The sequence below is a fragment of the Trichomycterus rosablanca genome, chromosome 20, assembly GCF_030014385.1.
Source record: "Trichomycterus rosablanca isolate fTriRos1 chromosome 20, fTriRos1.hap1, whole genome shotgun sequence".
In the NCBI taxonomy this organism is placed as follows: Eukaryota; Metazoa; Chordata; class Actinopteri; order Siluriformes; family Trichomycteridae; genus Trichomycterus; species Trichomycterus rosablanca.
Window position 1 is genome coordinate 6,161,512 of NC_086007.1, and position 15,332 is coordinate 6,176,843.

General features: G+C 40.4%; 1 protein-coding gene across 6 annotated transcripts in view; it reads left to right on the forward strand.

Annotated features, from left to right (window-relative positions):
* Positions 1-15,332, forward strand: part of robo2 (roundabout, axon guidance receptor, homolog 2 (Drosophila)) — a 413,761-nt gene that overhangs the window by 237,179 nt on the left and 161,250 nt on the right. For all 6 annotated transcript variants that reach the window (XM_063016372.1, XM_063016371.1, XM_063016377.1 and 3 more), the window contains one exon: positions 5,918-6,244. In XM_063016372.1, the coding sequence (XP_062872442.1) occupies positions 5,918-6,244 (327 nt within the window). The remainder of the gene's footprint in view (positions 1-5,917; positions 6,245-15,332) is intronic.

Below are 15,332 nucleotides of genomic sequence, written 5' to 3' on the forward strand. Positions count from 1 at the left end.
GGCTTCAGTGGAATGAAACAAATTGATTTTGCTGGTGGTCTGCTGATGGGAAGATACATTAGCCTTTCACTTTGATATGCCATGTCACCACATGTCAGGGGAGAGCGTGTGAGGACTAAAGCCATGTACATCTGTATTTTTGTGAGCGGGTAAAAGAATAAACCAGTGTGTACCTGGTATCACAGCACGTGTTCATGTTTACTACTAAGTGGACAACAATAATCACATCCCTTGATTAGCTAATTAGTGAACCTCTCAGATGGCAATTATGGTTTTAATACTGTTTGGTTTTGATGTGTCAAATCAAAGTATTCAATTAAATAAACATGCAAAACTAACTTTAGTTGACTTAATACAGGACTAGACCAAACCTCATTTGGTGTTTTGATGAGAGCGTAAACACCTGTTTTACCCTTATGAGTTGGGTAAATCACTCCTGTCAGGATAAAAATGTCTTATCACAGTATTCATTCACATCTCTATTATGTATTTTTTCTAATTAGTCATTTAGATGATGATGATTTAGAACAGCTTTGTATTTATTTATTTAGCTGAGATAGACCCAAACCATACTAGTAAAATGCCTCCCACAGTATACCCTGTAGGTGCTTGGGTGGAACACTGGTCTGTTTGGATCGCAGCGGTGCCATTGGCCAGCCGGGTGTCTTCTCAGAAATGATGCCTGAAGCCCTGGGATGGATTGGTACCCTGTCCAGGGCCCTCCTGCCTTGTGCCCTGTCTTAACCAGTAAAACCGAACACACCACAGCTCTGACCAGGATAAAGCAGTTAATGAAAATAAAATAAAAAACAGATGCTTGTACTCTAGAGGTCATACATTTAGGCCTGTACTGTTCTCTTGGTTTATGACACGCATACACTTGCCCACTTGTTAAGAATATATGATTGTTGATAATGATTATTTACACCACTGAACCTTCTGATCACTTCTTCTCACAATTGTAATCCAACATCAAGGTCAACTGGGTATTTTTGTTCAACATTGCATCGTATGATTACTTAGTTGTAAGTATTTAAGTTTTTAAGTATTTAAAGTACCTAAGTATTTAAGTTATATTTATACTAACGTTTACATTTATACTAACGTTTCACTTATTTATGTAGTTTCTTTTATTTGTCAGATGTCTTTTTTTAGATTTGTTTCTATATATATGGAAGCTGAGAGCATTAACCAGAAGGTTTCTCAGTCGTAACATTTGAGACCAGTAGCATCACTGCAATCACAGTATGTGCTTAGTTCACATGCTTGATTGTCCGTGCTTACCAATAAGCAGAAAGCATTAATCACTGTCCTTGATTAGCTAATTAGCTAACCGCTAAAAGCACAACTGTGGTTTCAGTACTGCTGAATGGAAATGCACAGTTGTTAGTGGACGCCTGCATGTTAGATTTGTAAACAAATGAAATGCTGTTTGTGTGCAGAGTTTACACAGAAGACATTAGCCTATTGTACTTATCTAAATGGAGGAAGAAAAAAAACAATTTGGACAGCCACTTTTGTCTTACACAATTAGCCTGACCGCTTCTTTGCTGTAGCAGTCTCGTAGGTATCTGCTGTGTACGCTTCTCACAGTAGAGAAGGAGCAGGCAGATGGTGGCTCGAGGTTTAAGTGATTAGAGGCTGTAGATTGGAATACAAATTAAATTAAAAGAAATTTAACTAAAAGAAATTGAATTGTGTGGCCAGTGCCTGGGCCTTTGTCTCTGTCCGTGTAAAACCTCTGCCAGTAACTCAGCATTGCAGAATTAAAGCAGATGCTCCAATGAGATAGCTGTGTGTGTGTAGGCAGTATGTCCATGTGTTAGTCACATTCCCGTTTATTAGTGTTATGATATAAATGTACACTGCATTTATGTATAGAAAGTTTCATCCACAGTTTATACTTTTTTATAAGTGTTCTTGTGTTCTTCAAAGGATTTTACTCACTATTCCCCAGACGGCCATGTTACTTTCATTGTGGTAAAGGATCGATACGTTTATCAGAAATCTTTACTCACAGTGGTGTTGGTCAGAGCCTGCCAGTCTGTATGAGACATTGGGCAAAGTGATGCAGATTTAGTTAACGTATATGACTAAGCTTTTAACAGAATAACCGTTCTGATCTGATTCATGTTTGTGAGGTTGTTCAGCACCCTCCTGATAAGGTATGGACCCTGAGGTCTACAAGGCCGATTGCAGCATGTGGTCATGAATTATACAACATAGCGAGTGGGCCCTAATCACCTTCCAGCTGCCCCAAGGTGAAGTGATGTCTCTAGATCTGTTTTTGATATATTTCAGCTCCAGGGCTCCTCTCTGGGATGACACAGGAACAGTGGGGTTTGTTGATCTTATCAAGGTATTCAGATGCTTATCTATAGATTCCAATTACAGTCAAACTATGCAACAAGAAGCTTAGCATTTCAACAAATGGATATTTCAGAAAATAACTGGGGTCTGAAGTGGTGACTAGATGTTTTCTTTCTTGCCGTCCATGTTCCAGTGGCTGACATCCCACAAATGGTCACACTTGATGTTTTTAAGGAGGTTTCATGGTATTAAGCATCTGATTTAACACTCATGTCAGATAATGTTTGAACTTAATCCTTAAATCATTTTGTTAAATATTGTTAGCTATTAGCTTTATAATTAAAGGTATTGGTAAGGTTAGGTATTTTTTTGCTAATCAAATAGCATTACAAAGTGTGGTTGTCATTGCAATACCAAATGCGGCTGCTATTTAATAATATATTGAATGTAGTTCAATGTAGAAAATAAAAATACAGTAGTTGTTTTAGAAATGTCAGTTATGTAAGTAATGAAAGTAAAAATAAGATCAAGGTAATAGACAATACAAGAGCAGCTGCTATAGCTTACACATATGAAATGATATTAAAGACGCTATAGTCTATAGCAGAGTACATAATCCTCCATTAGTAAGTGTAGCAGTTGGTTAGCGATACGCTGACTTGTTTCCAGTCAGTTGCACCACTTAGATAGTGGCCAGCAGACCTGATCATTAATCAATAAGAGGGAAATGGCAGGGATTAGCCCAAATTAGGTGAAGAGGGGAGAAGTCACCTCCTCCAAACCGGGGTCAATATGACACAGTAGGGGACGATTGACCTTTCAGAGTCTTTAGGAGAGAGCAGGACACAAATCAGATCCTTCTGTCATGTCTCTCCCACATACATATTCACTTTGTTACACAGAAAATACAAGAGAAAGCTGAAACAGTATCAGCTGTGAACTGATGATGGTCTGAAACAATCAGGGTTAAACTGGAATTGATATTTTAAACATGAAGAAAATACTTGTGATGCTCACTGACAATAAATTGGCAATCACACACGTATAGTTAGGGTACTTATTTCTCATTTTCCTTTGTTGTTTACACTAATAAAATATAAAACCTTACTGTACTTTTTGATATACTGGACTGTGCCTGACCAAACCCAGTTTAAGATTGTTAGAGAGATACTACCATATGAAATGTATCTGAAGCAACATCTTTTGAATAGTTCTTGTCCTTATTGACATGAAAAATAACATTATCAGCTCAGCATCAGGTGTCGGTTAATACTGCAACCCCAGAACCTTGGTTTCATCCTAAAATAGGGGGAACAGGATCAGTTTTTAGATATTTAATGAAGATTGAATTAGCTTAATTCTTGCAGTTGCTTTATCTGTGCACATACATAATGACACTTAATCTCTTAACAGCCTGCGAAACAAAAATTACCACAATGTTTTGCTTTCTCTACAACTGGTTTCCACAGCACCAGTACACTTGTATGCATCAGCAGAACACCTGCCCCACCCCCATCCCATCCTCTCCCAAAGGAGGGTCACACCCCTCTTCTTTTTGCTCTACTTACTCCACTGAAAAGCTTTTCAGCATCAAGTATTCTACATAGCACACATACATTTGTTATTTAATATATTGGAACACATGATGGTGATTCCAAATAAAAAATATTCATTTATTTGGAGAAAATAAACGTCTTGGCATGCTTTTTCACCTTTTCTGTTGGATGACTTTATGCCCCTCCTGGTGCAAAGAATGCTACAGTATGTTTTATTTAATGGCTTGTGATCACCTATCTTGTTCATGATTGCTTTGCTGAGGTTTTTAAAGGGGTCCAGGTATGGAGTTTGGCATAAGAAGGTCTTGATCTGGTGCTCCTTCCTCCAGGCCTGGATTGACCTAGCTGTGTATCATGAAGCATGGTCCAGCTGGAGGGGACACAATTCTCAGAGTTGTCACAATTGTCAGATTTTCACATTTTCCCAAGATTTCCAGAATAACCTTGTGGGTTGATGCATGCATCCATGGATCATGCATCCTTTACAAACACATATCTGCCCGAGTTCAGCCTTGCTAAAGCACCCACAAATTGTCTCTGATTCACCCCCAAATTTTACAGTGGGTGTGAGACACTATAGCATTTTTGACGTAATCATTCCAGGTCTCTGCCTAACCATTAGATTACCAAGTGTCAGGCTAGCTGAAAATTGGAGTCAGGGAGTAGTGCTTTACACCAGTCCTTTTGGTCCAAGTCTTTGGTTCTCGTTACTCTACTTCTACTCTTTGCTTCTCGTTTATGAAGAGCATTTTTCTAGCTTTGCGGGACTTCAGCCATGCATTGAAACATGTTTAAAACAGTCACTTTTATATCATTCTACACTTGTTGAGTGGCCTTTGGATGAGGCAGTCATTCCAGTTAGTGGAAAGTTGTTTTCACCCTCTGCTGGTCTGTAGTTTTGTTGTCTTTTGCTTGGCCTTGTTTCTATAAACCAGTGTCTATAAAAGTTTAAAGATGGAATCAACCTGACATTTACTGTATCTATCTGCCAGTAAAGCCAGAAGCAAAATCTTATTTTACCTCCAAAAACTTTTTGTCCCATTCTTTTGGACTGATTATTGATTTCAGTTACTTCTGAGGTCCTCTAGCACTGTTTTTTGCCACCAGCTGGTCCTTATCTGATCTTGATCTTAAATCCTAAATGCTAAGTCATTCTGCACTCCAAGCAACACAAAGCTCTTAAAAGAGTGTAAAATTATATTTACATTTATAATCAAGTGTCTCATGCGTGTCCTATTAAAGCAAGTAATGCTAACATGGCAGCATTAGTACATCTGGATAAGCTTCTTGTTTTGGCCAGGTTTTTGGAGGATCAGGAGCGGCTTTTGTCTCCAGCTTGTCCAGACGTCAGTAATGTAAATGCAGAGTGGCGCTTGGTTCCTTATCTCTGGGATTAAGACTCACACCGCACAATCTCCCACACACTTATCATAAGGGCCAGACTTTTAGTGCAACCTGCTAGCATCACCCATACATGAACCAGAGCCATGCAGAAGAAGGCTCAAGGGATTAGCATTTTAACACAGTGTGGGTCTAACCCCTCGGAAACCCTCTGTCACACGGGGCAGGTCCCCAATGGCCTGCTGGAGCGCTCCATGACACCCTGAATTAGGGTTCTGGGTAAGCAGATTTCAATTTGACGTGGAAAGAACAATACCTGGTATTGATTGTTTTAAAACAAGTGGTTTTATTTATTACAATTCTGTAAAACTAAGAAGTCAGTAGCCAGTTGTTGATTATTTATCACCATAAACTTTTGTTGTTTATGATTAAATCTCTTGTATGGAGGTATTTGATAACTATTGAGCAATTAGCATGTTGTCATAAAAAATAAAATCCACTTATCTTCCAGTAAGCAAACGCAGGCCATGCGGTCAGGGTATATAATAAGAAACCTTATATATAAAATACATTTTCAAACCCAGCTTTAACCTTTTGTAAATTTTCATACAGTTTTACACATTTTAACTTGTCCTGCCATCATAAATCATTTTAAGTCCCACAGTACCCCCACACCTAAAACATCTCTTTTTTGTGTCCGTTCTTATTAGGATCTCGTCTGCGGCAGGAGGATTCCCCACCGCGCATCGTGGAGCACCCCTCCGACCTGATCGTATCCAAAGGCGAACCTGCCACCCTGAACTGCAAGGCAGAGGGGCGACCCACACCTACTGTAGAGTGGTACAAAGATGGCGAGAGGGTGGAGACGGACAAGGACGACTCTCGATCCCATCGCATGCTGTTGCCCACCGGCTCCCTGTTTTTCCTGAAAATCGTCCATGGCCGACGGAGCAAACCTGATGAAGGGGCGTACGTCTGCGTGGCCCGCAACTACCTCGGAGAAGCCATCAGTCGTAATGCCTCGCTGGAAGTAGCATGTAAGTCAAAAGTTTCAGTCATTCTGGTCACTTTTTGGTTTCTTTGTTTGTTTCCAGGGCAGCTGTAGGGCTGCTAAGACTATTTTGGCCCAAAGCTGAAATGCGTGTGTGTGTTGCCAGATGGAAGGTTCCGACCTTGGAACATTATTTTTGATGTTATTAAATGTAAATTGCTTTTGGCCAATAGTTCTGTGATTACACGGACATACAATTTTGGTCTGCACCTAATACAGGAAATAACATACAATTATAGTCCTAAAATAGATAGTAATCAGAACGAGTCATAAAATGAATGAGGGGTTGTAAAAAATGTGCATGTGCGTTTATTCAGGTTTTATAGGATTGGGAGCGTTGGGTTAGTATTGCTTTTGGCAGTGTGGCTTCGGTCAAACCAGCTTCTTTTTCTTTGGTTAGAGCAGAAAAAAAACACTGGTTGTTTTATTTCTGAACATGGAGACTTGGCTGGACTTCTGTTTCAGCGTATCAGCATTTTCCAGAGCAGAGCAGATCTGTGTTTCACCCTTTCACTTTATGCTTTACAGCTTCTTAGATTCACCGGAATCTGATAGAACGGGCAGGAAATGACAGAAGGGCTCAGATGAAAGAGAGATGCGTGTGGTGGTGAGGGGGTTACTCAACGCGGCCAGGAAGTCCGTAGGGAGGAATATTGGCAGATTTAAGCTGACCTGGGGACAGGCTAAGCTTTGAAGTATTCTACACCATTCTTTAAAAAGCTTCTTTAGATGCTTAATGGCTCTAGGTAGCACCATTTGAGATATAAATGATCTTTTCTGCTGCATATAATTTTTTTCTTAAAATGGCTTTCTAATGGGGTTTATCTGTTTTGTCTGGTTGTAGAGCCCTACATAGAAACTTTAGGTTCCCTCTGGATGTAACGGTTTAAAAATCTTTTAAGGTGCTATGCAAGACATTTTTATTCATGGAATTAGAAGACATAGAATTTCCAGGGGCTTCCCCGAAGGCACTAACCAAAAAACCAAGCTCACTGGCATGCCCATCTTTTTATAGCACATCTGTAAGGCTATCATTTAGTTGTGGTAAATTGGTTGTAGAGAGAATTAAACAGTAGACTAGACTTATTCTCGTGTATTGTATGACATTGGGGTTGCAGTATTTGACTTGTTGAAGAATTATATAAACTATGCTAGTATGTTAGGCACTTTTTAATCTTTGCACTTCATTTAATGTGCAAGTTTTTTTTGTCTTTGTGGAGAACAAAGGCCACTTGTTTAGAAGCCAATCTCAGTGTAATTAAAAATTAAAGAGTGTTGAATTAAAGTTTATGAGGGAACGAGTCTGGACTTTCTACCTCCTGAGCAGCTCCGCTGATCAAACCTGCACACTGATGACTTTGCTTTGTAATCAATGTTAACAAGCCACCACAAACAAGGGATTTAAGTGTGTGTGTGTGTGTGTGTGTGTGTAATGAATGACAAAGACGTGTGTAACTTTGGGTGTTTTTCAGAAAGATTACTGAGCCGCTTTCTTTTCCATTCATCAGCAGAAACTGAAGATGCTCAGTGCTGATGCAGGATACAGATAGAGGGAAGGGGGAATAGTGTGTGTGTGTGTGTGTGTGTGTGTGTGTGTGTGTGTGTGTGAAGGTGGTAGGGGGTGCATGTTGCTGTTGCAAGCCATCTCTGATCTTCTTCCGGCTCCTCCGTGGCCATGGCAGCCGCCCCCCCAGGTGCTAACTGTGTGACAGGCGTTTGATCTATCGATCGCTCTAAGAGGGGTCTCCCTGCCCAAATGAAAATTCATGAAAAATTGATGAAGTCTCTCGATTATTCTTTTATTTTTTCAGCTTTACTCTCTCTCTCTCTTACTCTCTATTACCAGTGGAGATGCAAGAGCCCAAATGGAGTGTTGAATGCTTTACTGCCTTGGGGTGAAAGGTTAAAGGTCAGGCTTGTCAATACGATCAAAGATACCAAAAGTACAGTACAAAAACTGAATACATTTACGAATGGAAAACATTTGAAAGGTTTTAAATTTTGTAACACTGTGTGAAAAATTTAATGAACAGGTATGGTATATGGTGTGTTCTTGCCTTGCACCTTATGTATTGTGGATTGGCTGTGGACCCACCACACTCTCTTATTTAATAAATGAATGAAATTGTCAAAACATTTATTACTAGCAGCGTCTTTCAATTTTACTCGCCTTCCTTTATAACCCAGTTAACCAGTTAAGAATACAGGTAGCCCTCTTACACACAGCCCTCTTTTTCTTCACCCTCTCAAGCTTTTATATGATCACTGGTGTGGGGTGTTCAGGTCCTGATCCAGAAAGCCCAGCTTTGGTGTTACAGTGTGCAGGGCCATGTAGGACCCCTGTGATCTATGTGAATAGCTGTGTGGAAACAGATTGTAGACAACCATTTGTGTGCACCAGCGGAGCTAGCCGGTCAGCGGGAGCCCGATCAGGGCCACAGAGCAGCAAGAGAGGAGTCTTTCAATGGAGTTCACTGCATTATTAATATCAGAACAGATTGGAAGGAGGTTCAGCTGGATTATCTACACGAGTACATTGCTTTAGGTGTTGACCATTATCAGCAGTGGAAACAACAGTTTAGATCTCAATGAAACTACAGATTTTTGTGATTGGATATTTTATTTATTCGACCTTAATAAGCTACTAAAACACAATTTGTAATGCAGAGTTAAGTAATACAGTTTATAGTAAATTGTTGCTTATATAGAGCTTTTTTTTTACTGTTACTTTTTGATAGATCCAGAACCTTTGTTGGACACAAGAAATTGCATCCTGAGCAGGGCTTTTTTTTAAATATACTGTGTGGGCAACACCTGAGCAATTAGCTTTTTAGACATTTTATTTTAAACCATGGACACGTCGGAAGCGCTAACTCAATAATTAAGAGGGGTGTCCACATACTTCTGGTTATGTAATGTATATATTGCCCCTGGTAACAGTTATTCATAGACAGTTTTACCTTCTGCAAATGTACATTTCAGCCAAATCAGATGGTCGAGACGGTTGTGTGCGTACAGATAGAACTGAAGTGCTTTTAAATACACCACTGGCCAGTAGAAGTACAATTTCTACATTATTTGGCAGTTACATTTAATGGCTGTTCAGTTTCATTGTATGTAGTGAAAATATTGAGATTACTGTTAAACATAGTCACTAACACACTAGTCAGTAAATGCATTAAAAATACATGTGTTTATTATTTCTAGGGTAAGCGTTTGCATTCGAGTATGTTTTGAATCAGTAATGCTTGTATTTTTCCCTTTTGAATTGTGCTTCATATTAAAACTGAATGCAGAGACTGCACTTTAGACCTGTGGGCGTGGGAAGCGCCCTGTTGTTCTTAATCTTATTCTCTCCTCCAGCCTCTCTGTTTAGACCGTGACTCTTGCCCTGGTCCTGCAGCAGTGGTCCTCTGTAGTGCAGAAGCGCTGTCATGGGTGTGCTCTCTCTCCCTTTCAACATAAACTGGGTCAATGAGCAGGTTCATAAATCATTGTGAAGTGTGTGTCAGGCGGAAACGAGCTCCTAGTTGAATAAATTTGCCCGTGCTGCGGATTCCTGGCCTGTACTGTATGTGCGGCGTGTGACAAGTTGCAGCTGTACTCCAGGAAAATGTTAATTAGACTGCTCGGTCTCTCTGCAGGATGTATGTGCACCAGCATTTGGTATACAGATGTGGGACGCTCTACATAATCAGGAGAAGTGTAAATAAAGAATCTGTGTATGTGTTTGTGTGGGAGATAATAGGCTTTTTGTGTACTCTGTAAAAGAAAACACATGTTTCTGCACTCTTTCTGTCATTTTCTATCCTTTAAAAGTGGGCTAATGATGAAGCTGTGTGACATACTGTATGTCATCACTTAGTTGGGAAAAGGCCACTAGGCTTGGGATTTGTTGTTTTTTTTAAAGGAAAGTGTGTGTATGCTTTAACAAGAAACTGCAGAAATTAGTTAAGTCATTAGCAAGCATCTGTTTCTGCTAGAAAAATAAAATGATTGGAAAGTAAAGCTTTGCACTTCGTCTCAAGCTGTGGTCGAGTGTGTCTAGCATAACAACAGGCTAATAAAGTGGAATGAAACTGATTGAATATTTGCGCTCACAATGTGCAGCACTGGTGGGGGTGACAGATAGTCTTTTAGTATCTGATCTGTTTCACAGTGGGTAAAGACCAGAGGATTGTCACAAAATAAAACAAAAGAACAAAACCAAAGAGCATAAAACATTAAATGAAATGGGGCAGTCAGTGCTTTACTAGGATGTTGATCATTCTAACAGCAATCATTGAAATCATTCTCATTTTTTACCATTTTATCCTGGTCAGGGTTGCAGTGTGCCTGGTTTACTCAGGAGCATTGGGTTGCAAGGCAGGCAATCCATCGCAGGGTTTCAGCCACCCCACACCCCTACCTCCTCAGACACAGCAAATCATGTCTGTGCCAGGCTGGCCGATAGCACCTGCTGAGACACTCGGAGAGGCACTGTAACAGACCGCTGTGCCACCCGAGCACCTCATCTCTATTTTACTTTCTTTAATACTATACGTTATACACTGTCCACACCAAAGGTCCAGGACTTATGGTAGTTGATTTAATTGGAAGTCACTGTAGCCTAAAATGTTTACATTATTTTCTACAATAGAGTGGCGTCTTTACAGAGATCCAGGTCCTAAACCGCTAATGAGATAGGTCAAGGGTGACCGGGATCAGAAAAAGAAACCTTAAAAGGACCAAGGCCCATTGTTCATGCGTGACCCAGTCAATATTTGTAAAGTGATGACAGATAAAACATATATTTATTTAAATTCCATTAATATTCTGCAGACGTCTGCAGGTCTGATCTCTGTGATGTGTATTGTGTATTATTGTGACTAATTGAGGACACATATTTTTTGTTCATTTGTTTGTGTGTGTATAAATATAGGAAGAGGAGTGAAGGAGGAGGAACGTCAGTATGAACAGAGGCTATGAGAGAACATTGAATGTACAGTTGGTGCTTTTGAAGGCAAATAAATCATGGGTCCCAAGAAACACACTGCAGTGTCCCATCTCACACATACGTACATTCTCTCTTACACACCCTGACCTTTCCCTGTCCCTCCACACACACACACACACACACGCTACTGTAAAGTCCCCTGTGCATCACAGTTATTGTATGTCCTTTATTCCACAGTGTGAGATAGAGAGAACGTAAAAGTGTGCACGTGAGTGAGTTGTTCTGCCAGTATGGATCCACCCATCCTTTCTCACGGACCAATCAGAAATGTGATTCTGTGACAATAAGCCAGCGTTTCTTTTTTACTGCTTTGACTAAAAAAAAGTGCGTACTGTAAAATCTTGACTTTTCCATTTTTCTCACAATTTAGCCATATCCAATAACCCTACAGACTCTTACTCTGACCGAGGAGGGCCGTATACACACCCCCTTTGACACGTGCAGTAGCCAACGGCTTCTTTTCACCTGCTTGAACCTTGTTTCTACTGAGAGCAGTATCATGTGTGGAGAGTCATGCAGTGGTTTCACCAGTAAACACTGGGTGCAAGGCAGGAACACCCTGGACAGAGCACAGACACAGCCAGTAGACCCCGGGCTGGCTGATAGCACTTCTAAGATTCAAAGATCATAGCGGTGGTGAGTTAACGTGACCTAGTGCTGCGCCACTGTAATAGACTGAGTGATAAGTGTGGTACAGGTAGAGTAACAGTAAATAAATTATTTTATTACACTGTATTGTGTAGCTAAAACTCACATTTCATATCAAGCAGTGTAGCGAGTTCAAGAACCAAAGCTGAGTTATAATGTTGACTAGGTGATTAAATGCAAGATTAAAAAAAAACATTCAGGTCTAGGACCTGGTTTAGTTTTTAGTGTGCATACTGGTTTTAGTCTGTTACCTTCTCAAGTAACACAGCTTTTTGAGCATCTAAATTAGGCTGTAAATAATTGAAAACTCTTTTGCTGTATTGATTGATTTATCTTTGAAAAACAAGTGCTGACCTTGACAGCGTTCTGCTTCCCTGAAGTGGTCAACGTACCTAGATAGTTAGTATTTGAAATTTTACCGCCTACATAATGTGCATGTGTGTGATGTTGATTGTGTGTGTGTGTGTGTGTGTGTGTGTGATTGATTCGTTGTAGTCTCGATGACCTTAAACTACTTAAAACTCCATTACATGATTGCCTGGCCTCAAAAAGAGCCCTAAAGCACAGGATCATTTGGATGGATCATTTAAATCCAATCACAAGCCAGACTATTGACTTCAGTCTGCTAGTTTGCATTTCCAGGCACAGGCCCATCTTTACAAACGTTGCTTTGCAGGTTGCTCCTCGCTGTGATTGAAATCTCGGCCTTGTCTCTGGCCCAGTGACTCCCGGACTGCACAGGTCTGATAATAGAAATGGAAAACCCTGATAAAACCCTGATCCGGCGAAGATTCCCACGAGGCCGATGCATTCTGACACTGCTGTGGCTGGGATTGGATCCTCTGACCCCTGAAGACCCCGCATCCCCCCCCCATTCCACCCTGATCCGTGGCTATCGTAATTCCTTCAAGCTCCTCTCCGTGGGTTGTAGCACACAGCCCAGCTTGGAACACAGTCCTTTAAGACTTTACCAAGGCTGCAATCCATTATGTGTGTGAAGGATTGCTTCAGAAAGAGTCCTGCATTAAACTCAGGGCAGGAAGAAAACATGTTCTGCCATGATACGTGAAGACTCATCTCACAATACTCATCTCAATCTGCCATCTTCAGTCTCTACACAATTACACTAGACAATAATTAACACATTTATCAGTACTAGTCTAATGTAAACAAAATAATGATTAAAAAACTAGATTATGTAAACATCAGTTCAGTATTACACTCTTAACAAAAGGCTTTAAATGCCACAGACATTGTCAGGTGTTTCAGCCTCACCCATTATTAACAGGTATGCATTTAATAATAGTAATAAACCCATATGCTTTTAGCTTTAACAGTTTGGCAACCGTTTTCTGTTCTAGCACAATGGTGCCCCAGTGCACAAAGCAAGGTCCATATCGTTTGACAAGTTTGGTTTGAAAGAACTCCACTGACCTGCACAGAGCCCTGACCTCAACCCCCCAAACACCTCGGGGATGAAACAGAGCGCTGATTTTGTGCCAGGCCAACATCAGTGTCTGACCTTATAAATGCCCTTTTGTCTGAATGGGCACAAATTTCCAAAGACACACTAGAAAATAGTTGAGATTTCCCAGCTGGAAATTTGTGAATGTATTTTAGCCATATTGTGTAGTGTAAATTGGAGCAAAATGGGACAGTTTTACTAATTACAGTAGTACCTTGTAACTCAACGTCCATTAAAATCAAAATCTTTGAAACTCAGTGCCCTTTGTCGAGAAATTTTTACCCTAAAACTCAATGTTTCCTTTAAACTCAACATGTTCAGTGTATGTGTTTTTTTTAGTTATTTATTAAATTTCAAATTAACAATGAACTGTCGCTTTCTTCAGCGCTCGACTCGGTGCGGTAATACGTCAAAGTGTGCATATGAGACGAATCTGCATTTGTGTAGAATAATCGTCAGATTCATTCTGAAAGCGTGTACATGTATCTGTGTTTATCTAAATTTCCCTCCTGTTTCACTTTTAAACTTGTGTTACAGCTCGAGGTTCTGAGAAATTGTGAGAACCAGCTTTTTATTTCAGTGTTTTATATTATACTTGTTGTTTTCAGTGTATAAGTGTCAAAAACAACCCCATTATTTTACATTAGCCTAAAATATATGCAGTTCCACGAGACCACGGAACGCATTAACAGGTTTCCCAAACATCCTTGAAACTCAATGCCTTTTAAACTCAACGTCATTTGGTTCTGGAAGTTTCAAGGTACCACTGTATTTTAAACAGGTGTCCCTCTGAATTCTACCTTTCTGAAGAATTTACAAGTAAATTTAAGAATATGAATTTACTTTCGTATAAGCACTTATCACCTGCTTTAGCATCTGCCCATTGACTCATTATAAACAGACAACCATTTCCCTGTGTCTAAGAGCAAGGAAGTTGAATGGAAGGGAATTATTGTCTCTGGTACAGACAAAAAACACGGTGCTGTTACTTTAATATGCATGCAGCCACAGCGCAGGTCATGCTGCTGAGGAAAATGGCCTTTACCAGACTACACGTGCGGCGTGTCATTATAGCATATATATCATCCCGCTGATCAAAGCCGCTGTTGCCTCCAGGCTGTATGATGGATGATGTACATTTGATCCCCACACACTGCTTTTTTAATAGAGTCACACATTTGCACACACTCATATTAGACTGACCCAGTGTGAACATTTCACAAAAATGTGATTCCAAACAGTGAGAAGCGTTTTACTACCGTCACACACCAGCACAAACAAACGTACACATTTGGGTTTATTCTGTGGCTCTGTTTGAAGTTCTGATCACGGCTCAGTAAACGTATTTCCATCGCTTAGCTGAAGGCTACTTTATTTCTGTCCTGCACACCATCATCGTTTAGCTCCTATTAACTCAGTCATCCAGACTAGTACTTATAGGCTCTCTGCTGGTGTTGTGACCTGTGAGTGCTTTCTGTATGGTGTGGCCAGCTGTTCTGTCTGGCTCCTTAGGTTACCTCAGGTCAAAGGTCATGCGCATCAGTTCCTAGCCTCCAGACTCTTTCAGAAAAAAAGAGACTCGTGTAACCTGATTCTTGTGTTGCCGTTATGGATGGGTGTTCCCACCCTCCTGATGTCCAGCTTCTGAAATCGAACTGCAGTTTTAGATTCCCGCCTGTCAACTGGAAAGTCACCTTAACATCAAAAACTCATTTGTTTTATGTAGTGTGGTGGTAGCTTAGTGGTTAAGGTACTGGGGTAGTAACCAGAAATTTGCTGGTTTAAGCCCTGTTTCTACCAAGTTGCCACTGTTGGGCTCCTGAGCAAGGCCCTTAAACCTTAAGTGCCTGCATCATATCAGTAACAATTGCAAGTTGCCTTGGTGACTGCTTACTCCCAAAGCTTAAAATAAAGCGTCTGCTAAATGCCATGAATGTAATTGCACCTTTTTTCTCACTCAGTTAC